General features: G+C 39.3%; 1 protein-coding gene across 2 annotated transcripts in view; it reads left to right on the forward strand.

The window, feature by feature from the left end:
* The first annotated feature begins 245 nt into the window (after positions 1-245).
* The window catches only part of phf2 (PHD finger protein 2), a 33,873-nt gene continuing 6,203 nt past the window's right edge, over positions 246-27,915 (forward strand). The window contains exons 1-18 of one of the 2 annotated variants that reach the window (XM_069176468.1): positions 246-657; positions 11,992-12,077; positions 12,300-12,414; positions 14,370-14,530; positions 15,196-15,337; positions 15,462-15,648; positions 15,831-15,993; positions 17,659-17,746; positions 18,064-18,170; positions 19,800-19,891; positions 19,985-20,074; positions 20,707-21,060; positions 21,898-22,014; positions 23,772-23,887; positions 24,098-24,276; positions 25,660-25,727; positions 26,437-26,603; positions 27,436-27,743. In XM_069176468.1, the coding sequence (XP_069032569.1) occupies positions 560-657; positions 11,992-12,077; positions 12,300-12,414; positions 14,370-14,530; positions 15,196-15,337; positions 15,462-15,648; positions 15,831-15,993; positions 17,659-17,746; positions 18,064-18,170; positions 19,800-19,891; positions 19,985-20,074; positions 20,707-21,060; positions 21,898-22,014; positions 23,772-23,887; positions 24,098-24,276; positions 25,660-25,727; positions 26,437-26,603; positions 27,436-27,743 (2,638 nt within the window). In that variant the 5' untranslated portion in view covers positions 246-559. The remainder of the gene's footprint in view (positions 658-11,991; positions 12,078-12,299; positions 12,415-14,369; positions 14,531-15,195; positions 15,338-15,461; positions 15,649-15,830; positions 15,994-17,658; positions 17,747-18,063; positions 18,171-19,799; positions 19,892-19,984; positions 20,075-20,706; positions 21,061-21,897; positions 22,015-23,771; positions 23,888-24,097; positions 24,277-25,659; positions 25,728-26,436; positions 26,604-27,435; positions 27,744-27,915) is intronic. The other variant, XM_069176541.1, reaches the window with a different exon arrangement.

The following is a 27,915-nucleotide window of genomic DNA, read 5'->3' on the forward strand; positions in this document are numbered from 1 at the left end:
AGCTAAAGAAACTGATATTAGAATTGAATTTGTCAACTAATTATAAGCAGTGTAATAATATAAAGCTCTCATGTGCTTCCATTCAACGGTTCCGTGATCAAATTTAAAAAAAAATAAATAAAAATAAAAAAATAAAAAAAAAATACGCTATCTGCATTGTTGATCCAGCCGCTCATTCATCCGATTTTGCTCCCTGACGTAACTTTCACATTTATTTATTTATTTTCGCGCCGACATCGAGGCTACATTTTCTCCTGGCTCCTAATATGACCGCCTCGGTGCCGTGCAGTCACCAGGGGGCATGCACATAGTAATAATAACAACAATAATGCATTTGAGGAAAGCCTGCTGCAACGAGCCTCCATCGTTTCCTACCGCTCCGTACGAACGCTAAACACGGCGGCGGCGTGATGGAGCTGTGCGCTTAGGTTCATGTGTCCGGCGGGACTGCCCCTGGCTTTTTTTTTTCTGGGGAAGATCATATTGGATCATATTGTTTGCAGGACGTTGTTCCTCCTGCAGCCCCCCCAGTCTATCCCGACGTAGTTGTGAATTGAACATGGCGACTGTACCAGTGTATTGCATCTGCAGATTACCTTACGACGTGACCCAGTTTATGATCGAGTGCGATGCTTGCAAGGACTGGTTCCACGGCAGGTAAGGGCCACATTGTTCGTCGTGCCGTGTTTTTTTTTTTGTGTGGCGGGTTTTTGCATTTTGTGAGAAACAAACAAAAATGGCGAGGTGTCGGTTTGCGTTTGACAGCTTTGTGGCTCTCGGTCGCCCGTCTACATCTGAAGAGAGGCCGCTCGGAGAAGAAGAAGGCGGAGTTAAATATAGCCGACCGGGGTTGTGACATTTTTTCGCGAAATAATACAAAACAGATTCCGCTTATTAGACATTGTGGCGTTTCGTACGGTGATTTTGTTCTTTTTTTTTTTTTTTGTGATGTAGGCTTCGTGTGTTAATTGCACTTAATGGCCATTTTTAACGTCCCCGCATAGCCCCCAAACTAAAACCCTGCCTTCCCCGTTGCGAGGAGCGGACGGCAGCGGGGCAAGCCTCGGCTGTCTCGCTGCTCATTTGTCTCCATTTCCCTCCCTTCCTCCTCCTCCTCCTCTCTTCCCCGACGCTCACGGGCACTTATTATTCGCCTAAATTGTCCGTAAAGTCAACATTTCAGCCATTTCTTCCGAGTTCCCCCGGTGGCTGATTTACGGAGCGCGGTGAAAAATCACGACCCGAGTCGGGAGCTCAGCCCCGTAAAACCAGCCTTCCTGCCAGGCTTGCAGCCATGGCTGACAATAGCGCCCCGTGTTTGGATGTCCTTAAGCTTCCGCGGCGATCAAATATATATATATATATATATATATAAAAAGATGAACATTCGTGTGGCTGTTTTTTTTTTTTTAAGTCTGTATTCACGGGGGGCGATGGCGAATTGCTGTTTTGTTTTGTCTCGCGATTAAACGGGAGTCGTATCGTCTGCCGCCGCTCATCACTTTCCCCCCCTCGGTCGTACATAAGGTGGAAACGATCTCGGCCAGATCCCTGTTATCAAGCATGTAATATTCGCCTCCTGTTGTTGGAGTTGGCCTTAACACACAAGTCGTGTTTTTTTTTCTTTTTCTTTTATGTAGGGGGGGGGGGGGGGGGTATCGCACTGTTCGGCTGCACTCTGGGTGTCTTTTTTTTGTTTGTTTGTGTGTGTGTGTGTGTGTTAACAGATCATTTGTGAAGCGCGTTTCTTTTAGTGAACAAGCCCTTCAGAGCAATGAAGAAGTATTTACGCGCCTGAACGTTAACCCTTTAATGCTCCTCCTGGTCTGCCTGGTCTGTCGGCTTGTTGCTTTACCACATCGTTGTAGCTGGTTGGTGAATTAAATGCTCAGGGGTGAGCCGTGACCTCACGCCACGATTCAGCATAAGCCTTACAGCCACTAGGTGTTTGTGTGTGCTTATATATATATATGTGTGTATGTATATTTATTTATCGATATGAATATATATGTGTGTGTGCGTTTACATGAGTACTGTTGTCATAGATAAACACGTTTTTGTTTTGTTTTTTTTTGTCCCTGAACAAGTGGATTTACCCATAGTGTACATCCAAGCTTATTTAAAAAAAAAAAAAAATCCTATTATTCAGGCTCTTTGAGCTGAACCTTCATGAAGGGATAAATACAGTTATTCAAATCAAATTACATTTCCCCAAAACTCTGATTTTAACAAATTGCCCTGGCAAGTTGAAAGTGAAATTACACGACAAAACAAACTGTGTACAGAGCTGATAAGTGACAGCGTTATGAAATAGTTTTCTATTTCACTCTTGGAGGACCTGCGGTGCGCAGAGCTCTGTCATGTGGTCACTGTATGTCATGGAGCTATTTCTCTACGTATGGTCACCATACTTATGATACACGAGGACGGTGGAAGATGCAGTGTAACCCTGGAGGTTCTCGCATACGGTGTAATCAACCTTTACATCAGCTACCCTCAGCGGAGCTGATTTGGATGCTGAGAAGAGCTGAGAAGGTCCAGTATATTGACCTTGGAGGTGGGAGGTGTTAGTGCTTTATTGTACCCTGTTATCTGAGATATATCACACATGCATGCGGCAGGAGGAAGCAATTACTGGTAACAATACTGTCGAGCTATAAAAAAATAAATACAATGATAGTTGTAATTGTATGTAATAGCACTAGTAACAGCACAGGTATGAAGAATGGTATGTATTCCACGAAGTCACACAGCAGGGCCAAACAACACTGAAAAAAACAACAACTCCAGCTTCTTCAGCTGTCCTGTTTAGTTCCAAAAGTCATTTTGGTTTCGGACATTTTTGAGTCTCAACAGGGTTCAGGACAAGACTATAGAGAAGCCGCTTGCTTGCAGTCACAGCACACAGTTGTTGATCAAGGAAATAGTTCAAAACTTAACTACTCCTAAAACCACAATTTTTTGTTGTTGTTGTTGAATTGCCAAATTCAATTGCCAAATGAACAAGGCCCAATTGTATGAGTTGTTGGATTTTTTTTTTTTTAAACGGCAATATTTTTATATCAACATTTATTGTAGAAAATGAATGTGTATATTGTGAAAGGGGCGTCCCAAGTCTACCACAGGGTACAGTCTTGATGCTCTTACCGAACCTTTTTACAGTGTTGTTTTCAGCAAGTAAGCTCTGATAAGTTAGCTGGCGAGGGTAGTTAAAAAATGAAAGTCAAATGAATGTTGGACTTTGTGTTAAAGCCCAGCCGATAAACTGACAGATATTTCTGGCTACTATTAGCTTATAACGTCAATGGGCACAACAGTGTGTCGGTTGCGAAGTTAATAAAAGATGACTACACAGAAATGCCGGTAATATATAAATATCACTGTAATATAATTTCAAAAATTGTGTTTCTCTATTAAGCTCAGTTTACTGTAGGCCAGAAAAAAAATATATATATAACGATCGTGTGCTGCTGTTGTTGTAGATGTGCAAAACATTAGCCTAAGCCAAAAATTCATATCGGAGCTACAATTATAAGTTTACCACCTAAGTACCGTCATGTCGAGCATCCAAGTTATAATTAGAACTGGAAAAAGTATATATTTTTTTCTAAAATACCATTTATGCCTTGGGACTAAATGTTACGGACGTTTCAGCAAGCGGACATGGACGTCTTACGTCAGCCAAAGTTCAAATTCGTTTCAACGTCATAAAACGCTGAATTCTGACCGATTTAGTGATAACTTGAACAAAGACGACCTTTTTGACCCCGTGCCCAACTCTGCAGTGAAACAAGCGGCCGTGGTTCAGACAAAAATCAGCCGCCCGGTAAGAGTCTACTCGCGGCTACTGTTTTAGGTGCGATATCAGCAAGGAGCAAGTGTTTGTTCAAAATCAATGCCGATCTGGTCGGTTGAGTTTATACGTCCATGAGTGGGTCGGTTCATCCGGTCACCTGATGGTACCCGCCTTTCTCAAACAGGCTGTATCCACAGGTAGAAAGCAATGACTTTTGTTGTCTTCTCTTGCTTCTTTTTTTTTTTTTTTTGCCGAGAGTTCCAGCCGCAGTGTTTAACTGTTCCGTTCATTTTAACAAGAGGTCAAAACATACTATTTGGTCTTCCTCTCGTGGGACTGTGGGCAGCCTGGGTGCTTCAGTGACTCACTGGCGTCTCTCACGACGCAGGGCGGTATCGTGAGTAGAATTCTCTGCAACACCAAACATAGTTTGACATAACACCGAAATGGTTACGTCTTCACATTCTGTTGATTCAAATCAAATCATCGATGATTTAGTCTGAACGCTTTCTGAAAGCGCTGAATAATATGCAGTTCTATATATATATATATATATATACACGCTGACAGTCTTTTCCCCGCAGGTGAGTGTTTACTTGTTGTGTGCAGCGTGTGACCAACGTGCACGCAAGGACATATCATTTAGTGGGCGAGAGTGTAATCCAAGTATGTTGGATAGCTGCAATTTACAGATGTCCCCTAAACACCTCGCACGCAGACTGTCGGTAGATGCTCGCCGGGTTCTGCGCACAGAGAAGCAACTCGTGTGGTCAAAAGAGTTAATGGAAGTGAAATTAGAGAAACACAAGACAAGGTCAAAACAGGGAATATTGCTGGACCATGTGTAAGACGCTAGAGGGCTTTTAATTTAAAACAAGGTACAGTAAGTCGCGGCATTTGTCGAACTGAATTCGATTCAATTCAAAAGGTTTTATTGGCGTGACAGTTTTGAAAACGGTTGTCGCCAAAGCGTGAAATACTGGAACAGTACACAATACAAACTCATTTTAACGTAACACTTTCATTTAAGGATACTGATTTAATAATTCATTAATATGTCAGATAACATAAGCTGATCACAAAAATGACACTGTCGATCTAATCATATACAGCATTTATTGAATTACATGAGGTTTACATTGTTCCAGTTGTGAGGAATTGCATTTTGTGTTTATTAATGAAAAACATTTATTGTGTTTGTTTTTGTTTTCATTGAATCTATAATGCAGTCACAAACTGTTTTATAAAGCTTCATAAATTGTGTTGTAAATTGGAGTCCATGATTCAGAATTTGTTTTTCTTCGGCTTATAATTGTTGACAGTTCCTGTAATTAAACTGGAAAATCTTCACATAAAGCTCCACAAATTACATCACAATTTTTGAAAGCGAGTGATGCACTCGCTCACTCGGTTAATAACAGACATTTGGGTCTCTAGGGATGGCTCTATCAATACAGCCACACATCACAGTAATACATTTCCAGATCATTTTAAAATAAAGTGAAACTTTAACTTTGAAGATAATTGTTCAATAATAGGAATTTTTAAGATTAAGAAATTGCAACATATAACCCAAAGCTTAGCACTTACTAATACAGTTTGTTAGCTTTGATTGAAACTAAAAGCCACATGGCCTAGATATCACATTTCTAATACTAAGTATTAGTCATTAAGAGTACTTATCATGAGGGACTTGTATAAACATGGCTACTTACAATTTTAATTTAACAGCTGCTTTTGGACAAGGAAGAAACATACTCTGTTGTATAAATAAATGTAGACTGAAAATCTAAACTAATGCGGAAGAGCTTTAAAGTGCAATACCACTGAGGACCATTTGGGGCTGGCTCCAAAAATGATGAATGATGAACAAGAAACCTCTGGCTCCAGTAGACTCTCTCATTCCTTGTGAAAAAAGTTCCATTATTAATTATATATTAGCCCTCAAAGACAGGTACAGTATGTTTGGGGTTATGCCTCATTTAACGGTGTGCAAAGATTCCTCGGGTACTCAGTCAGAGAACTCCACTCTCGTTAGAATATTGTCACTTCTGGCTCCAAAAACTCAAGATGGCAACGTCCAAAATGGCAGACTTGAGGCTTCAAAACGGCAGTTCACAAACTTGGCCAGCAGGTCAGTTTCGCTGGCCCCTTGTATATTTTCACTGGCCCGGCAGCCAAAATAAGGCTCTCTGTAATTTTGGTGATTTATTATAGCCGATACTTCAAACAATGCTGTTACCTTCAAAGTTTGTTGTTTATGATATAAGAACATAACTTATAATCGTAACATTTTAGTGCATATTGGATGACCTTGATAATAAACTCTTGTGTCAAGAACTGAGTGCTGAAACCTGAGAGATCTCAGGGATTCCTACAGGTTGAGAATAAACTTGTCACCACTCATTTGCTGCAGCGTGCGCTACTCAGACACGTGTGCGGCCTTAACTTACACTTACCAGCACAATTTAGTTCACGCTGCCTTACTCCCTCCCCAACAGCTGCCGGCTACCGGCAGTCAACACATCCTGAGTCCCAACCAAGCAGCAACCAATGCGTGAAGTCACCCATTGGTTTGTGAACTGCCACTTTGAAGCCTTGGGTTCGGATTTTGGCCGTCGCCATCATGCTATTTTGGAACTGGAAGTAACCATATTTGGACAAGCTAAGGAGGAGCACCGCAGGCCTGTCAATCAAACAGACATACCGCCACACGTAACACTTTTTAAATCCTAATATCTGTAATCTGGAATTATTTTCAGATGCACTGCCAGAAAACTAAGAAAAAGAAGTGACTTTAGCGTGACGCCATCATGCCCGGTGGAGACAAATTCAATGGGAGTCATTGGAGCCAGAGTCTTTTTTGGAGCCAATCCCCTGTGGCCCCCCGGTGGTACTGCAGTTAAAGGCACTCTGCATTGGCCTCATTTTTCAGACGTATAGACTGTATACATCTATTGTCCCTACCACTCCCCTCTGTGTGTAACCGAGCAGCCGTCCACAGGGGTGCTCTTTGTCTTCCCAGTTGTACATCAGGGAATCATGACGCATTTCAACGACATCATCTTAAACATACTCATGCTGCAGATTCTGATTGGCCGCTACAAGCCTGAATGGGCCAGCGATTGGCCAGCCAACCCGCACTTCGTAAACTTTTACTGACCCCGGGCAATCGGGCCATTGGTTATGTCGAACCCTGACCTGTGTTACCACGTGATTTTACCACTGGTGCATTCAAAGAAAATCTATAGCCAGTCTCTTCTTTTTTCTCTCATATTTCAATTTCTAATTTCAATGCCCAAAGAAAAAACATGATTTCCAGCCTACATTCAGTATATGACTTGATTGTGCTGTGTGTACCTGGCAGAGATAATGTAATTACGGTGTTATATTTTTGCTCAAATTCAGAATTACATTCTCGCATAAGCTAGTCGCAAAGTTTTCGTGAGCTCCAGTTGGATTTCTCTCGTGATCTTTTTTCCACCATGTGCGAATATTCAGAGTCAGTTCATCAATATAGACTGCTGGTGTGTGTAGTTCTCCAGTCAGTCCCATTAAACCGTTCAAAATAAGATGGTGCAGCAAGATGACATTTTTGAAAGCACTCCAGTCAAACGTCAAACATTGAAAAAGAATGTAGAAAATAGGATGGACATAGGCATTTCTGTCAGTTTTTGTGTGCTACTTTGAGGAATGTTACAGTTTCCTCATTGGCCCACACACATCTGGTGATATTTTTCATCTCTTTAGTGGACATTGAAATCACATGCATATGAATGTTAGTATATATTTGCTAAGTATGTTAACACATTTATTTAACCCTCCCGTTGTCCTCGGGTTAAAATGACCCGCTGTGAGGGTTTCTTTAAAGAAACCCTCACAGCCTCCTTGTCACCAATGATCCCCAAAAAAATATAAAAATAAAATAGAAGTTGGTTGAACACGGCTGCGGGTCATTTTGACCCGAGGACAACGGGAGGGTTAAGAAAACAATTCCTGCATTTCCACCCAAGTTATCGTACGGGCAAATTGAAAATGTGCATAAAGACAGGCGGATGGAAATGAAGAAATTGCTCCATGCACACATTCAAATGAACTTCGACAAACTGCATGGTCATTTAATTTGTCTACACTTTGTTTTGAATAAAATAATGGCAGCCGCGCAGTAAACATGGCAACACGCCTGTAGAAACGTAGATTTCCAATAACTCTTTATACTAAGTACATGTGAGGTGTTTAGGTAACGTCAGTAAATTAAAGCATCTATTGATAGCTTGCATGTGAGGCATTTGAGGGACATCATTAGAAACTTGACATGACGAGGTACAGATCAAACCCTGATTTTTGTGCACTGTTGTACCCCTAGTTAAATTTAGATGTGTAACAGTGCATGGTCGTTCTAGTATATTTTATTGCTGCAGTAGTCATCAGTCTTGCACCCCATGCAGGAGGGTAAAAGGTCGAAGACAGTTTTAAAAGCGCCCGAGGACGACGCTGCACTACAGCTCATGAAATGATGATAGAAGTCAGAATTGGTTGTGTCCCGGTTTAGGTTTAAAAATACACCCTTGTGCTCGTAAAATAAAACTGAGACAGCAATGAGTTCACTGAAGGTGATCTGATGCCATGATGGGCATTGAGTCTGTATTTGTGCCACAGCTCTATATACTGTAGTCAAAATTAAATGTTTCCAGTGTTGCTGAAAGGTGAAACTGGCTAACTTGGTAAAAAAATACGTCTCAACCAAGTAAATGTACTGTGACATTTAATGATAGAACAATAATCATCTCAATGTAAAAACTGGACTAAAAGTCCTGCTTCTTGAGAAATAAACTGAGGCTCACTAAATACTTAACAAAACCCTTGCTACGGCAAAAATCTGTCTAATATAAAGTCTTTAGCATTCATTTAAGGCGTTCTTCTCCAAGCCACCGAGTGAAGGATGTCATGAACTGGCATACACGCATACTCTTCTATTTGTCTTCAGTGTAAGCGAGCAGGCTGTGTAGTAAAGCTGTGGAGATCCCAGGGGGGGGGGAGAGAGAGAGAAAAAGAAAACATTGTGGGGAAACTCCCAGTTCATTGAGTTTGAGAGCAGCGGCTCCAAATGGGAGGAATTTGCTTGTGCAAGACACCGTGACAGCTGCAGTTTGAAAAAGGAGGGTAGAGCTGGGCATCACTGTCATCCCGTAGAACCAGCCAAATGCTTTAAATCAATCACGTTCTCTCATCTTTGTCAATTTCTTACATCCTATTACAACTTTACCACCTGGAAAACTAATTTTTTTGTTACATTGCAGTTATAGATAAGTACTCTCTCCTATCTTTAGGGTGTTGAGTCTTGCTTTGTATCTCTCAGATCTTTGTGTGATTACAGTAGAGTTGCAAACATATTATTTTTTTATGCTTCTCATTTCACTTCCAGAGTCTAGACTCGCAACTGTAGAACAGATTAAGGTAAAAGGCAAACAGAAGCGTGCTGCCCCAAGCAAGACTGGCTTTCGTGGCAGCCGTGCTACAAACCGCAGAGCTAAAATATAGACTGCTTATACAGTGTGTAGATGGATATTTATAGGTTACCGACTGACACAGGTACTCTGCTGTCCTCCGCTGTCCTGTCCTCTAGTCCTGTGCTGTACTGTGGTCCGGATGCCCTTCTGTTGTCTTTCATCACGGACCATTAATCACTTTAAAGAACCATTATTCTTTTGCTGTTGTTTTGTCTTTGTGTTTTAGCCCATTTATTACAATTTAAAAGCACTTCTGATGTATATAAGTATATTGCCCCCCCCCAACAGTTTTTTTTAAGAGACTAAAGGGGGGGGGGGGAATCATACTCTTATGTTAATTTAAGACTTTTATTTTCATATTCAATTAATTATTTGTTGTTTTTCAAGCATTTCTTACTATTCTATGACCATTAACTGAATTCTTAAGAACGTAATGAGGTCTGGATGCCGTTTTGTTGTCTTTTAGCATTGGCCATGAACCCCTTTAAAGGATGATTCAGTTATTTTTTTTTTGGATGTTGATTTATTAGTAGTTAAAAACACATTCAGATAACGATGTCACAATATGGATTTGTTTTGGTTATTACGGTTAAAAAGCAACACATTCCAATAATGTAGTGGTTTGAATAGATTTCAAATTTTAGCATCACCCAGACTAAGTTGTATGTCTTCCAATAGGCCATGCTTGAGTGTATATTCCCCTTTACCCAGAGACAGACACCAGTTTTTGTTCATGCCACTACAAAATAAACAGTATTTGGAGACATGTTTTGTATTTATTTAGAAAAAGCCAACAGAATTTGTTTTTTAATTACATGTTTAGGCTTTCTGTTGGTCGTTTTTCTGTGTTTCATATCACAGAAAACTTACAATCATTCGCAGTTTTGGTTTTATGTTCATCTTTCATTCAGTCTTTTGTTCAGTCTGGTTTTTGGGTTTCCATTATCCATGCTCCTACCTCTTCAGACCAGCCACTCCACCTGCCCTGCATCACCTGACCCACCTCTCCTCTCCAAACATCTGTTCCCACTCAGTAGTATTCATACCTCCAGCTCAACTCTACTACCTTGCCAGATTGTTGTTGTGCTTGTGTCTCCGCTTTCTGGCATTCTGTCACTTGTTAGTTTCTTACCTTACCTCACCTCACGTGGACTGTGCACTCTGCCTGGTTTTTGTACTCTTGAACCTTCTTGTTGTGAGTGAAAGCGTGCTTACGCGTTTACAACCTGTATTAGTGCCAAACATTTGCGTCCTCCCTTCTCATTAAATAATTTATTCTACATTTCATAGCCCTAATTTATTTATCCCTTAACATTATTCACTGGGGCTGCCTCCTGAAAGTCCTAAATTAGCTAAGATTCAAGTTGAATGGTCTGGTTTTTTTGGTTTGGGTTTTTTCCGTTTGTTTAGTTTTTTTCCAAATCTAAGCCCATTCATCCTGCACCGGGTATAACCAGCAGGCAGAGGCCGCAATGACGAAAGACTGATGTGAACAAACTGCTCTTCAATAAAGAGCAGTTTCCTCACAATTAGTTTGTTTTTTTGACTCTTGAGTTTATGATAACTGTTTCTGGTAATGTGCACGTGTCCCAAACACATTTTTGAGGTATTTTGTTTGTTGAACTCATAGACTTTATATAAAAGCGGACGCATCTTACAGGTCTGTTTTGGCAGCCGTGTCTGTTTGATTGACAGGCCTTTGGTGTACTCAGATTTCCGCTATCGATGGGCGGAAAATAGTATCTCTAGTTTCCAACCAGTTCGAGTCAGATCCACCATCCGCTCCCTCCCAGCTCATCTAAATGCGGTCACTTCTGGCTCCAAACTGGCAATATGGCAACAGCCATTATTCAAATTGCAGGCTTCATAACGGCCATTCACAAAACAATGGGTGACATCACTTCAGGTTGCCACTCGGTTTAACTCTTACGATGAAAATTGTGTCCAGCTCACAGTGATTCAACAAGTATGAGGCCCTTTAGATTTGTCAATTAATAGATTAATTGTAGGGTTGGGAAATATGGACAATATCAAATAGCACCATATTTTGGATCAAATAAAATTGTAAGGATAACTGTTTTCTGGTTCCCTTTAGACCTCCATCATAAACTATTTTATGCTGCGCCTTCAGCTTGGGGAAACAATGGTTGGCATTTTCAATCACTCTCTGGCATTTTAAAGACCAAACAGTTTATCGATAACAAAATAATCCACAGCTTAATCGGTAATGAAAGTAATAGTTATTTTAACCCCCACTATATATGAGACGTGAATGCACTCTTAATACAGACTAAGGAAATATTTTTGCCGTGGAATTAGTATCTTCACATGGTTCACACTGTTTACATTGTGAGGTCATGTGCTTTCAAAGTATAATTTGTCAAATGTGATTGAGAATGAGCAGACGCCATTCAAAATACTGTGGCAGAGCTTCACTGATCAATCGAGATAATAACTGTCAGATTAACTGATAAATGCTGCAATTCCAGTGATGACTTTGCAAAAAATAAAAGATGACATTAATGTCACTGTGACTGACCATAAAATCTTAAAGTTTCAAGTTTCTTTCAGGCACGTTGACTGTTAGACTGTAGTGAACCTTCCGAAGGCTTCCTGGAAAATGAAAAACATGTTCAAAAGAGCCACATGATTTGACATTAAAAAGTGTTCCTGTTCTCGTTTCAGCTGTGTTGGTGTGGATGAAGATGATGCTCCAGATATTGACATTTATCACTGTCCAAACTGCGAAAAGACCCACGGCAAATCCACGTGTGAGTAGCTGTACTGACTCTTAAATGTTTCTCTGTTCAAGCAAAAAGTGCTGATTCCCCTTCTTTCCAGCTGTCTTTCACCTGATATAAAATTTCCTAAAGAAATTAAAAGGTGTTGGAACATAGTAAAACAGCATTTCAAGTCTGAATAAGAGCTAAAAGTATTTGTCATTTCTTCTTCATTAATGGTAATATAATGTTTTTGTTTTGTCTGTTCTGCAGTGAAAAAGAAAAAGAACTGGAACAAACATGACACGGGGCAAAGCACCGATATCAAAGCTGTTCAGAACGGCAGTCAGGTTTTCATCAAGGAGCTTCGCAGCAGAACGTTTCCAAGGTAAAGACGACTTCAGGCCTCTGGAGTCCAGTCCACTCATCATACAATACACCCAACATGTTTTATTTACAGTGACATTCACCCTATCGATGTATCAAGTAGAAGCAAGGCAGGAAATCAGTTGAAAGCTTTCACATTTTCTGTATGTTTGCAGACCATAAAGCATTTTTAACTGTGAATTATATATATGTTCAACAATTAACAGGCATACATTGACTCATTCAGTGAAAAAGGCACACAAATAAGTTGAGATCAAATCCCTTTACGACTAAATAACTATATTATAGTTATTTTCTTAAATTGACTTGCTGTATTTGTTTGTATTGCTAGAAAAAAAAACCATTTGATACACCCTAGAAGTGTGATATTAAAATAATAAAAATGTTTTTAAAAAACAGGTTACAAAGCACTTCACAAACATTTTAAAAAACAGTAAGCAAGAGTTATTACAATATTATGATAAAATACAACAAAAGATAATGAAACAAACAATAAATCAATAAAACAGTCAAATAAATCAAAAGTAAGTATGTGTTAGTTTACGTGATCCAGGAGGTCACTGAGAAAAGTTAGTCCGAGGAATGGCCAGAAATGAGTTCCCAGAGGATCCCAGATTGCATTTAGGCTCATAGGGAGTCAGGAGATCAGCAATGTATTCTGAAACTAATCCCATTTTAGCCTGAAGCGTAATCATTCAAATTTTTAAATCTATTCTAAAATGGACTGGGAGCCAGGACTTGAAGTGATTATGATTAAAGATTTGCACATTGTTCTTTCTTTTTTCGATGTATTTTGGGTACTGACAGCTTACTGCCACTTAAATTGTCAAAATGATCAGTCAGTATAACTGCTGAGTTCATGCTGGAAAAAATAAAGAATATCATGTCCATGAGCAGTCAAAAGTTCAGAATCATCTGATTCAAGGGTTTTTCTTTATTTTTTTACTCTTTTCTACATTATAGATCAAAACTGAAGACATGAGATATATGAAATACTCCTAAAACATAGAATTATGTAGTTAGAAAAAAGTGTAAACACAGTTTCATATTTCAAGTTCCTCAAAGTTGCCACTGTTTGCCTTGCTGACAGTTTTGCACACTTTTGTCAGTGTCTTAACCAGCTTCATGAGGTCATCACCTGAAATGGCTTTCAGTTCACAGCTGAGCCTTGGTAGAAGTTACGAACTGGTGGAATTTCTCGCATTCTTAATGAGACCATCAGTTGTGTGTGGTGAGGCACTGTAACTATACAGCAAGCAGCCCTCTTCAACTACCTATAGTATTTCATATTATGGCAAGAACCGCTTAACTAAGTAAAGAGAAACGACAGTCTGTCATTATTTTAAGACATGAAAGTCAGTCAGTCCAGAAAATTTCAACACATTTTTCCTAAAACCATCTCTTTGATGAAAGTGTTTCTCATTAGGGCTGTGCCAGGAAAAGTAGAACAAGAGTTCATTAGTTACCAGCCTCAGAAATCAACAATTAATGGTATCTCAGATTCCAGCCCACATCAACACTTCCCGGACTTCTAGTAGCAGACGCATATCAACATCAGCTGTTCGCAAGAGACTGCATGAATCAGACGTTGCAATAAGCCAGAGTATCCCTCCAGACTGTGTAAGAGCCGTTTGATGAAGAGGCAGATGACATTTTGCAATAGATGACCTGGCGTCCACAATCATCACGTATAATCCCAAATGAAATAACTTTGGACTGCAGAGGGAAGGAAAAGCACCCAGCAGAGATTTAGCATGTGGGAACTCCTTTAAAACGGTTTGAGTTTCATTCAATAGTTTTGTGTTAATCCACGTTTGAATAATTCCACAAGGGGGCACTGTCCGCTAAATTTTCAAGATCTGGCTGCATCCATGTTGCTGACATTATAATCAGATCTCGTTTCAACACTTCATGAAACATTAAACATGTCGTTCTCTCCTTCTGTGTGGTTCACAGTGCTGATGACGTAGTGGTGAAGCTCAGCGGCAGTCAGCTGACCATGGACCACCTGGAGGAGAACGGCTTCAATGAGCCGATCCTGGTTCAGAAGAAAGACGGTCTGGGCATGTCCATGCCCGCCCCCACCTTCTATATCAGTGATGTGGAGAATTACGTCGGTAAGGAACTCGGTGAATGTACATCGCTATGTTTACTTCTGGTTCTACTGCTGCTGGTCTTACTTCTGCTGTTTTGTGCAACCACTTCTATAAGTGCTACTACCACAGTTACATACATCTATTACTTCTACTACTTCTCCCACTATTGCAGCTATCACTGCTATGAAGCTGAGGCATTAATACTATTACTAATGCACAAATATTCCTGCTTCTATCCTTGTTTCTAATAGTACTGCATTTAATATTACAACCATGCTGCTACTGCTTCAACTACCCCTATAACTAGTAGTACGGCTCCAACTCCTACTGTGACCACTACTGCTGTTGTTACTATTACTACTACTACTACTGTTGGTAGTTATAGGTTGTTTAATTAATGAATACTGTGTGTAATACTTGTGTTGTAGTTGGTGACCTACAATAAGTTTATGTTCGAGATAGAAAATGTGTTATAGTGTCTGCTTTTCAATAGAGGGCGCATGTGTTCTTTCCTTCGTCTGTGCTCTGCTGCTCAGTGATGAGATCACTTGTTACACATCCAACACTACTGCTACAGACATGTTTTGCTAAACAGTTTGCTGTCTACGAGAAAATGTTTAGCTTTTAGGTGGTTGGTTTTCGCTGAACTTGTTTAATCGCGTCTGTTTCCTCTGGTATTGTCCCAGGTCCTGATGTTGGCGTGGATGTCGTCGACGTCACCAAACAGACTGACAGCAAGATGAAGCTCAAGGAGTTCGTCGATTTTTATTACAGCACCAACAGAAAGAAAGTGTTAAACGTCATCAACCTGGAGTTCTCTGACGCAAGGTACCCGTTCTGTGCCTGATGGCAAAGTTGAATAAAATGCAGAAAATGAGATATGGCTCGTAATGATACCCGTCTCACGGAAAAGTCCTGGTGCTAATTTTCCCTTTCTGTTTGTCTGGGACAGGATGAACAGCATAGTGGAGAGTCCGCAGATTGTGCGGCGGTTGTCCTGGGTAGAGAACTACTGGCCGGATGACGCTCTGCTTGGGAAACCAAAAGTCACCAAATACTGTCTCATCTGTGTTAAAGACAGCTACACAGACTTCCACATTGAGTGCGGCGGCGCCTCCGTCTGGTACCACGTCCTGAAGGTCCGTCCCACTTAGAGATAGAGCTGGAGCTTGAGTCAGCCAGTCGGCATCATCTTCCTCTGATATGATGAGAAATCTTTTTCATATAGTGACTGGGTCTTTAAGAGGAAATTGGAAAACATTACACTCCTACTCTCATCACAGAATAATGACAATGCTTGGAAATCTGATTTTGTTTGCAGGGAGAAAAGATCTTCTTCCTCATCAAGCCCACCTCGGCCAACCTGTCTCTGTACGAGCGCTGGAGATCGTCATCCAACCACAGCGAAATGTTCTTTGCTGACCAGGTGGACAAGTGTTACAAATGCATCCTGAAGCAAAGCCAAACCCTGTTCATCCCATCAGGTCAGAGCTGCACTCATGTCATCAATACAGCTGAACAGCATCGAATAATCTGAATAATGATACTGTTTTTCATTTGTGAGGGAAAATCAGGTGAAATTACATCATCTCTACAGGTGCAGTGGTGTGAAAAACATGACCTGTAGGAGATCCATAGCTTTGTCAAATATAGCAAGCATTTAAACTTGCGAAACCTTATTTGAATTTCTTAAGGAGATCCCAAACAAGAAGTTGATTATTTGATCAATTGTCTGACAAAAAATGAACCCTGATCCATTAATCATAAAAGTTATTTTTCTTCCAGAAATGGAAAACATTTCTGTTTCCAATCTTTTAAATGTCCAGGTTCACTTCTTTTCAATATTTTATATAACTGTTAATTTGATATTGTTGGCTTTTTCGACTGTTAGTTGGGCAAAATGATCTATTTAATGATGTCACCTTTGGCTCTGTCACTGCACAGCAGCACGATAAGTGCATGTGTGCTCTGAGCTCATTTACAAATGCCCCTTGCTTGGGCTTTTGCCCTCTGTGTTAAAGCTTCATGTATCTATAAAGAAAAATTAAAAAAATTTAAAAAAAAATTGCTGCCAGAGATACATCACGAGCTGTTGTTTTGGAAATTTGCGTGTGTAGGTGTCATCTGTGATAAAACTAAAACAGACAGTGGGGGAAAAAAAAAAATCTGATTTTGAGTGAATATTGTGAATACTTTGACTATTGTTTGTAAATAGATAGCTTTTTTGAGATGGGAGTTTTGTTTAGTTATGTTTAATTTTAACAGCTGGCACCTCGGCATTTTCCAAAATACTGCAGACGCTGTGGATTTTTGCTTTAATGTGATCCGTGACATTTTTTCTCTTCCCCCAATTTAAATCAAATGAAGTACTGGATAAACAGTTCATTCATCTAAAAGTAATGGATAGTAGTAGTTGCTAATAGTAAAGAACAGACATTCAAAACAACTAAAAGTAATGAGGTACTGTTGAGATAGTGCTACATAACATCCAGTTTAAAATCAACTCTGTGTGACAGCGCGGTGTTGATGAAAGGCTTCATCTGACAAGACCTGGTAAAAAAAATAAAATTGATTTGGAACCACGGGTCTATGTCATTAACTCAAACACAGTAACCTAAATAGTTTTCACTTCTTTTGGACACTCCCAACTTGTGTGACATCAGAGCATCTGCTTCACATGAGGTGTGTGTATTGAAGATGTAATGAGTTGGAGTTTCCAACTCTGATTTTCTTGGAGTTATGACTTCAAGAGCCCTTCAATCATACTTTTTCAAGTAGGAGTTGACGTAAGCGCAGCATTAGGTCCAGTCCATTGGAATGGATTGAATTATAAAGCCAAACTCTACCATCTCTACACTTTTGTCCGGGCTAATGTGTTTTTGTCATGTTGCCCAACTTTACTGTACATCATGTCATCCTTTGTTATCAACCTGCAAGGACACGGTTCCACACAGTCAGTCAATAAATCAAATATCAATTGGGAAATGTTTAAAAAGACAGTATAGTAAATCATGCTGTGAAATGTAGTTGATGACAGTAGGGGGAAGAAGTAGTTTTTCCTTCATGAGAAATACTGAATTAAGGAATATTTCAATACTGATTGGATTTTTTTTTTTTTTTTTTTTTTGACTGACACGGTCTCTCACCAGGTTGGATCAATGCAATACTGACTCCGGTCGACTGCCTGGCGTTCTCTGGACACTTCGTCCACAATTTGAGTGTGGAGATGCAGATGAGGTTTGGACACCTTTAGTATTACATAAACATTGGTCCTTTGTGAAGGTAATCACTGTGTTTGGTAATTGGGGTTTTGTTTTGTTATGGTTTTATCTGCCATGGCTCTAGCAGACAGAACTTAGGGGGGTGGGGGTTTACTGTGTCCTGAAGGCCTTGGCTGATATCACTCAGTAGTTTCCACTGGGTCCTTATCCACAACTTGTTTTTAGTTCCAAATTCCCTCAAATATGTTTGTGAATTCTCCTCATTTGTTGCAACAAACCCGTTGGTAATGCCTGACAATGTTTAGCTCAAACATCTTGGTTTATTCCCCTCAGAGCGTATGAAATTGAGAAGCGGTTAAAGGTCAAAACTCTCACCCCTTTCCCCAACTTTGAGACGGCGTGCTGGTACGTGGGACGACACTTCCTGGAGCGATTCAAAGGTGAACTCTTACGTCAGTCTGGTGTATTTATAGATTTCATTTTTGCTCAAATATGTTGTGTTTTAACATAAACTTACATCCTCAGTTAACTTTCCACTTCTCCAGGGGAATACACAAATGCAGAGAAAACACAAACACTGTCAGACAGGCCTTTTTCTAGGCCACACATCCAGTGTATGGCTGCATGTCTGCTGCCCAGATGAGGAGCTGGATGCTCTAATATTATTTCAGTCATTAAATCGGTGAATCGCAGAGTTCACAGATGATTAGCTTCAAAAGGTTTGGCTCAGCTAGAATCACTTGCTCCATTACATGCCTGTGTTTAAACTCCCCTCAGCTGGCTTGGGCCAACTGTTTATGTTTCCAGAATGTTCTGTATATGTGTGTGTGTGTGTGTGTGTGTGTGTGTGTGTGTGTGTGTGTGTGTTAAAGCCAGATTGCGATTGTGTGCGGTGCCCGCCACTACTAACCCATACGGCCTTGCCATTAAAATACCATTATTCTTTTCAACTTCAAGGTCAGCTTTTTCACTGCAGGAAAGAGACTCAGTTCACTGCTGCTGCTATTTAGCCTTGATCTTATTAATGATTTCCTGTTTTGATTATATATCCACTTTAGTTGACATTGATACTCAGCTATTCTGACAATTGTTTTCTGCCATTAAACTGAAATTAAATAGACAATCAAAATCCAATCAGAATTGGCATAATTTGACATATACAGTATCAGCAGTGTAGTCGTAGAAACTGAGTATAGACTGCTAACACTTTGCCCAAAGTTAAGAGAATAATAGAATTAAGTAAATGATCACAAGACGCACTTTGGAAAAGTGTAAATCAGTGACTTTGTGTGTAAACTGTGTTTACAATAGTGATGGGCTGATATTGGGGTGTTGCTAATATACTGGCATATATGTCAACTTTTTGGCCAGCAGACAGCGATGACAAAAATGTTTTTAACTGTGCTGCTCAGTACATATTTATAAAAAAAAAAAATCATAACAACAAATAAGGGGGTGGGGGTTACTGCGCCATAACCATTTGACTACCAGAATGTATTTTTAAATTTCGGTTGAGTCAAAACTCATGTTTTACAAAGTTATATTATTGTTTTTTACAGAGTACAGATTTAGAAAAAAAAAAAAAAAAAAGCACTTTTTAGCAAATGGGCTACAATATATAAAACGTCTTATATGGAATTCTATGCATATACTGTATATATACTAATCTGTATGTATATACTAGTACATAGTATACTGTGTAGTTTTAACTTCATAACAGCTCAATCCAAAATCACCATTGGCTACACCATATTTACTGTAGGTACATTTTACATTTTAGTGATTAAGCTGATGCACAGTGATCCGGAGTAAGTGAGCAGAGCGAGGTTGTCTTTGTTACTCAAAAACGTTAACACAACACTTAGCTGTTTTTTTTCCAAGATCAGCTCCCGTGTTTGGACGAACTGTCCTGTCACTTTAATTTACCAGTCACCCAGTTGACGGAGCCCCTCGCCTTGCTGCAGGGGGCAAGGACAGTGTAGTTTGTATTCTTTTTTTTAATGCTAATTGCCCTGACTTTTCAATGTTCAATTCATTCAATGATAAAGTTTGCATTTCTTCCTTTGTAGGTTTACATAAAGCAAATAAGCAACCAGCTCCATACCTGATACACGGTGCCAAAATCATCAATGGAGCCTTCAGAGCTTGGACTAAAAAACAGGTATGCACATAACAGCCTCATATCCAGTGTCAGTTGTCTGTGTACATTATTGTAAACATTTTTTTTTTTTTTTTTATGCTTTCCTTGTAACAGGCCCTCCTGGAACATGAAGATGAGCTTCCAGAGAACATGAAACCATCACAGCTCATTAAGGATCTTGCCAAAGAGATCAGACTGTCAGAGGTATTTTAATTTTGTTTGGCATTAAAGTTCTAAAAGTTCCAGTCGGTAGTTTTACACTCTGATGTCCCCAAGTGCGATAAAGGTTTCAAAAAAAGAAAATCCTTCACACACAGTGGACAGTTTTTATTTCAGTATTTGTTGTTGTAGAAATTTTTACAAGAGTATAAAAGCAAACAGGTTTCCTGTCTCTCCTAACTCTCTCTCTTTGTGCAGGTGAAATCTAGCTACCTACCTCTTACCTAATGCCAACCGCATTAGAGTTGAATTTATTTCGTTTAGTTAACAGTTATTTTTTTTTTTTTAAACCAAAAACACAAAGTTTTAAGTGTTTGTAGTCTTTACGGTAGATGAAATTATGGGAAAGGCTCCAACTAACAACTTTCACCATCATTCAATCTGAACCTATAAAATGTCAAAAGTCATGACAACGTATCAGACTATTGTGAATGATTCCTTCAGTTATTGAATTAGTAAATTTTAGTTTTTTTTTTTTTTTTTTTTTACCTTATAAATAATTATATTATCAAAACGATCTCTTTTCTTTAAATTGATCAGTTAACTAAACATGTAAGCCGGGGTCTTTAATTGTCTCTGGGTTAAATTCACATCACAATTCTGTTTTTTACATCTAGAATGCCACAAAAGCCATTAAGAACGAGCCCAGCATGAAGGTACCAGTAGAGGAACCACCGTCCACCCACTCCGAACCTGAAGAGCCCATGTCCCCTGCACATGTCCCCTCACCCAGCAGAGAGAAAACCAGAAAGAAAGCTTCCAAACCCCCCAAACCTCCCAAGCCTCCCAAACCCCCAAAGATACCCAAGGCCCCCAAGCCTCCGAAGGTCCCGAAGGTCAAGGAGGGAGGAAAGAAGAAAGCGAAGAAGGTGAAAGAGTCATCGCCACCTCCGAAACCCTCCAGCTTCGCAGCTCTTGAGTCCCATGCCAAGGACATCTTGAGTAAAATGGACCAGCCAAAAAAGATGAAGGTGAGCGGACGGTGGCAGGTTGTTAGCATAAAATAAAAAATTATTCAGAATGGCAAAAGCAACCCTTCTTACCTTTCAAAGGCTGAAACACAATAATTACATATTTTTGGTCAAAATTGAGACCAGAGTCTGACTTTGTTATTCTTTATTTGGTCATAGGACTTGTTATACCATACAATGATCAATTTAATTTGAACACAGAAAGTCTAGAGGTCTGTAAAAAACACAGGTAAAAAACAAACTTCAGTGGCTGCACTCTGGCTAAAGTTGGCTGGCTGCTAAATTATCCTTAACAAAACTTAATTGACTCAAGTCTCCTTGTTTGTTTGGATAAAAAAATATATATACATATATTTTTTTTTATTTTATTTATTTTTTTAAACTTAAAAACTAAGATTTTAGAGCAACAAAATATATATATATATATATATATATATATCAGTAACTGCCTTCTCTTCAGCGTCTGACTCAGGTCGAATTCACATGATTTGATGTTGTTAAACCCCTTTAAATCCCAGATTTAAATGTGATGAAATAATAATTCATCAAACTTGGTCATTAGTTCAAATGTACATAAGAACTGAGGATGAAAAAAAGACCATGTTTTATGTGTTGACACTGCGTTCCTTTTATCAGAACCCAAAAATAGAAAATAGCATTTGTACCTAAATGTTAATTATGTAAGGTCTGTGACGATGATTAATGATATCAGTTCAGCTAATTCCATTTTCTCTTCTTTACTGTGTCTGTAGTTATCGCTGTCTGCCTTTGTAAAGCAACATAGTAACTTTTTTGATGAGTTTATTTGTGAATAATTTTGTCTTTTCTCAAATCCAGGCTGTCAAGAATGTCCTGAGTATGTCAGAGAAGGAAATCGCAAAGCAGAATAATGTGGAGAAGTTTGAGATCAGAGAGCAGAATAAAAACAAGACTGAAGCAAAATGGAAGTATAAGGTAAGACCATTTCAGCTGAAAAGTGTTGTCATGATTTCAAACTAATGGCTGGTGGTTTAAGGATAAAGTAAACAGTATCACAATCTGTTCAAAGTTAAAACATACTGAAGGCTTGGTGTTGAAAAAGTTGTGAAGGTTACAAGCTGAGCAGCTGAATAGAAAAAGAAAACACAGGATCATCCAACAGTGATTTGCAAACTTCACTTCAAAGCAATCAAAAATAATGATGTGGCCCACGTCGCACATTTGAGGTCTGCAGCTCATCAGAGCTGCTCCAGAAACATCAACCCTCCCAAAGTTTACCTAATGGAATTATGCCACGTCCATATCCAACGCGTTCCACCTAAGTATTTACATATGGCCTCATCATTGAAAAAAAAAGAAAGAAAGTTTGTTGTATCGTTATTGCTGAACAACAGGGAGAAGATTTTTCGGAACAAAAGTGTAACTCTGTCGAACGGAAGACATTAGCGAGCTTTAGTTTCATGGAAAATTCAATGCCAAACTGCTGTGGAATGTTTGCAGCCCCTTCATCCAACTGCTCCTTCACATCGGGCCAAACATTTACAGATGGAGAAGAGCCCCTGTTAGATGTTTACCAAGGTCACTGGATACCACATCTTCACTTGTGATCACTGTTATTCATGTAAAGACACACAGTTTCTCTGTGTCCTGTGTGCAGGGTAAAAAAAAAAAAAAAGCATGTTTGTGTCAATTAAAAAAACAACAGATGAGACGATGTCAAATTTCAGTTTCATGTTTCATGACGTGTTGTCACATGCTCGTAATATGAGACACAAAATTGTTTTGGGGTTAATGTTTGAAAATGTATATTGAATTTCAATTCATTACGGTGTGTTCAGTGGTGACTTCTATGGCAGTTGTTTAGCATTCCTCTTAGTAGATTTGGTTTAGTGTAAATTGAGTCAGAAAATGAGCATGACATGTGGGGATTAACATTGTGATGTCTTCACCCATTTATCAGTTATGTTTTTATTTTAAAAGCTGCCCCGACAATGTTTCGTTTTATTTTTGGTTATTTATTTGTTTAAAGTCAAATACAAGGATTGAATTCCAAACTAAATTTGATATGTTAAATTGATGTGGTAAATTTGAAAAGTCGTGTGCTTGGATTTTGAACTTGGTTTAGGGTATTTAAAAAAAAAAAGAAAAAAAAAGGATGTTTATGTTGATTAATTAGGGCTGATACAACAGCATATGTAGAGGGGATCCATACAGACAAAGATAGGATACAATATTTGTTTTACAGTCTATTTAAGCTGCATGTACAAAGTCAAGATGCTCAAACCAGAAGGAAATGGGCTCAGTTTTAATCATGCTCATAATTTATTGTCATGTAATATAAGCAGATTTTAAAGCTACTGTTGGTTAAATTGACACTGCTGCCAAAAGACAATCTGGAATACAGACAGAGACTGCGATTTCAACTTGTGTTAAGTACTTGTATGTAGTGACGGCATGTTCAGATAGAACTGCTCATAATGAAAGCGGAAACGTTAAAGACACGTTGTGAAATAATATTACAACCTAAAAGATTTGTACATTTTTCGGACAATACCAATATGGATTTTGAGAGTTCAAAGCAACCCATCAAGTATCTTTCATCTTTTTTGTGAACACGTTTGGTTAGAGTTATTGAACAGAGATGATTTTTTTTAAGGGTTTAATCTTTGACATCATGCTGATTTTATTTACTTATGGGCATGTTTGACATGATCTTCTTTGGACCGTTACAGAACAGTAAACCAGATTCCTTGCTCAAAATGGAGGAGGAGTGCAAATTTGACAGAACACCGCTGTCAGGCAATAAAGACAGATTCAGCTTCAGCATGTCTCACAGGAAAATGCCCAGGTATGTATGGAATGGCTGTGATTGCCTCATAAATGTTTAGGTCTTTAAAGAAAAGAGCATGCCAGCCTTCTCATGTGGTGTATTACGGTGATTATAAAGCTATGTGGCTCTCAGCTCCATATCCATTAGAACTAATTCAAGGACTTCTCACTGTAAGTGCCGAGCTGAGCACTGTATCACTCTCTTATTGTCTTGTGGTTTCCTTTTCAGCTCCAAGACACTAAAACCTCAGACCAACTCAAGTGTTTTTGGATCATTACAAAACCTGAAAGAGGACAAAACCAAGCCAGTGAGAGACGAGTATGAGTACGTGTCAGATGAAGGTGAGCTGAAGATTGACGAATTCCCCATCAGGCGGAAAAAGAACACCGTTAAGAGAGATCTTTCCTGTGAGTATTTTGGAATTATGTGTTTCATGTTTCAGTTTATTCAAACTATCAACTAGAGTTGGGTAGAAATCTTTGAACTTCAAACACTTCAACTTTAATGTGTATGGAGCAATGAGTATCAACAAGTGCCAAAAATGTTTACTTTATTTTTACTTGTTCTTGATCTCGGATATATTTACTGACACTCGGGCATATTTTAGCTGTAAATATATATATATATATATATATATATATACATAAGTACATATGTACATAAGTAATAAAATATATATATTTACATTTTATTACTTATGTATTAAACAGTTTGTCAGAATTTGGTACATAAAAGGTTAACAACTAGCCTTGTTTTTTACCTTTAAGTCCTCTGAATGGCATCTCTGGTTTGATCAGCAAACAAAATAGGTCTGCTGTTGCCTCAAAGCTGGAAACACAATTGACCAATCAAAATTGGTGTTGGTGGGATTAATAATTGAAACTTCCACTCCTTATGTACCCTAGTTTGCTTGCAAAAAAAAAAAATGGCTATCTCTTTTCCAGCTCTCTCTCTGTGCCTGTCATTTAAGGTGGGCAGTACACAGTGCTGTGGGCACAGGTCCCAGCGAATATGTCCGTGGCTAAATTTCTTTCCCAGTGCCCATCTGTGCGTTTAAGCAAGTACATGTGTATCAGTGACAGTGGATTACTGGTACCTGAGAATGTGGTTTGTGATAAAAGTCATCATATTTCTTGAATGGCCTATGTTTTGTCAGTATAGTCAACTTAACCTCCATCTGCTGGATTGTAAGATGGATGGCAGTTAGTAGGCCAAATGCCACATCATGGGTTCTTCCTTGGCCCGTGCTGCAACCTTCCACCAGGAGTCATGGAAATCGGTCCAGTAGGTTTTTGTAATCCCGCAACAAACAACACAAAAAAACATAAACTCCCCAGGAGGTAGAAAAAGACAACAAGCGTGAATGAAATTGACACAGCTGTTTAGGTTGTTCACTTTCATAACTATCAATTTATAAACTATCATAATTATGACAAATCTTTTTTTTTTTTTTAATTATTTATTATTATTTGCTCCAAACATTGACAACCACAACTTCTTTGTTTAAAAATCTGGGGCTGGAGAGAGGGATGGGGTTTGCACAAAACAAAGCAGAACCATCCCACAAATGAAAGATAAGGAATGAAAAGAAATGGCAAGTCAATCTGAATATTCGCTCGAACTTTACTAAAATAACATTCTATTAAAAAAAGAAAAAGAAACGTTTTGTCATGAGTACGAATGATCAGGTATTGCACAGTCCTGCTGTCAATGCCTAAAGCATATTTACATATTTCGAGAATTTGTGTTTGGCTGTTGCTCAATGGATGAATTTATTTCCCCTCCTCCAGTTTTGTCAGACATCAGAGAACCCATTCAGCCAGCCAAAAAGACAAAGTTCCAACCCTTATTGACCAAGGTACGTATCAGCTGACATCACCTGTAAGTAATGACCTTGCTAAAAACAAACAAAAACAACCTTTTCTGAGCACCAGTAGGAATACACTCCCAATGTTGAATGAGTTCTAACTCTTGCTTTTACATTATGTAGGTTGAATTCACTTGTAAATGTATTGGGAAAAAGCAAATCAATGTAATGGCCTTAACAATAATCAGATGTTGTGACTTTTTATCCAAGCAACTAATATTGACTGGATGCATATGCATTTGTGTTTTGCCTTTCTGTCAAAAGCTCTGTTTTAAATTGGCATTTTATATAGTTTTTAAAACAACAATTTGATGTTATATTTTTTAGAGTTATTTTTAGTCTCCTTTTTTGTTGTAATGTTATTAAATACAAATTAGTTATGATAGAGGTGATAATAAAGGATCTGCCTTTATTATCACCTCTTTTATCTATATGTGTTTAAATGCGTGTGGTGCATATTTCTAAATACATTTGTGTTAAACTGTATAAACAGAAAAAAGGGGGTTGGTCGGATCCAACTCATTTTTGTCCTAATAATCATACAATAAACAATCAAACTGCAGTGAAGCTGTCGTTAGACATAAAAAGTGAATGTACAGGGAACGAAATATCTTAAATTCGAAGAAATTCCTTTCAAATGTCACAACTTCAATCAGCGCCATATTTCCTCTTTCATGTCTTGTTCCTCCTTTTCCACCAGGGCATCGACTCCTCAGATGAAGAGACTCTGCACATCGACACAGAGGCCAAGCCTGAGGTCAAAAGTCGCAACTCTAAGGTGAAGAAAAAGGGCGGCAGCGCTGCAGGGATTCTGGACCTGCTGCAGGCCAGCAAGCAAGTGGGTGGGATTGACTACAGCACCAACAGGTAGACCGACCCGAACCTGGCGTCATTATTTTCTGTTTCTTCACTCCATTCCCTTCAACACTTCTAAACTCTTTTGGGTAACAGTGCATGCCCGGCATTCATCTCTACATGGCTGTCGCTGGACCCGCTCTTCTCTCAGTAAATTAATTTTAGATCTCTGTAATGGGGCGAGTCACTGACAAACAAACGGCCCGCTAAACGACAATCTAATTGGATGAAAAAGCTGAATTTTATAACTTTGCTCCGAACTGGAGCGACTGGAGCAACAGTTTACGCAGATTCTGTCAGCAGTTTGTGTTAAGTCAGTGTTTGTTTCATGGAGCGTTAATCTATCAAACGCCGCGTGGCTCCAGGCTCTTCCGTTTTCCTTTTGCTGTTTCGTTCTGCTCTTGATGGTCTATTTCCACCACACTGAAAGCTACAAATGAGCAATGAAAGAAAGAAAGAAAACATTGTTGAAATATGGTAATTTACCTCAAATTGTTTTGGTGCTTTGAAGAGGGAATGAAGTGTTTACAGTTTATTATAGCAGTGTTTGATAGTAACTTTGCTCATTGTTGCAGCTCAGCAGCCAACAGGCATATGAATTCACGTTTCTAGGTGCTTCTTAAAGTAACTTCAGGCCTTTGGAGAATAGTTAGATGCGACGGTTTTACTTTGCTCTTACAGATTCAGCAGTTCTCAACACTTGACACGTGTCAGTTGATGCACACATGCAAATCGACTTCGAAGCCTTTTTCAGTTATTTCTCTCTTTCTCTTCACCTCTACCAGCGTGTTGACTGCCGTGTAATGGCTGTGTTGTTGTGTATTTCTTATTGACGTACTTACAGTCAGCCACCTGCATCTCCCAGCACACAGGAGGCCATTCAGGGCATGCTGTCCATGGCCAACCTGTCGTCTTCAGAGAGCTTGCAACAGCCGTGGAGCAACAGCCAATCCAAAAACAACAGCCAGTCGAAGAGCAACTCGCACAGCTCGCAGGCCGGCAAGAAGGCCAGCGGAGGAGCCGGCGGCAACAACAGCAAGCGGCCGACCAAACGTCTCCCAAAGAAACCCAGGAAAAGCAGCAGTATCGAGAGCCTGGATTACGATGACGACCAGGATCACATGGATGCGTGTTTCAAGGACTCAGATTATGGTAAGCAAACAAAGACGAGACGCTGTCCTTTTGGTCCCGGCGCAGCGCCGTGATGTGCGTAAAGCACAGAGTAGCTGTTAACCTTCACGAGTGAATACGCCAAGCGACAAATGCTTTTAATGACAATTTGGGTGCATCTGCGGCGTTTTACACACCCGAAATATACTGCATT

The sequence above is a fragment of the Embiotoca jacksoni genome, unplaced genomic scaffold (assembly GCF_022577435.1).
Source record: "Embiotoca jacksoni isolate LCO1_2020_lvr unplaced genomic scaffold, fEmbJac1.0.p SCAF_1, whole genome shotgun sequence".
Classification (NCBI taxonomy): Eukaryota; Metazoa; Chordata; class Actinopteri; family Embiotocidae; genus Embiotoca; species Embiotoca jacksoni.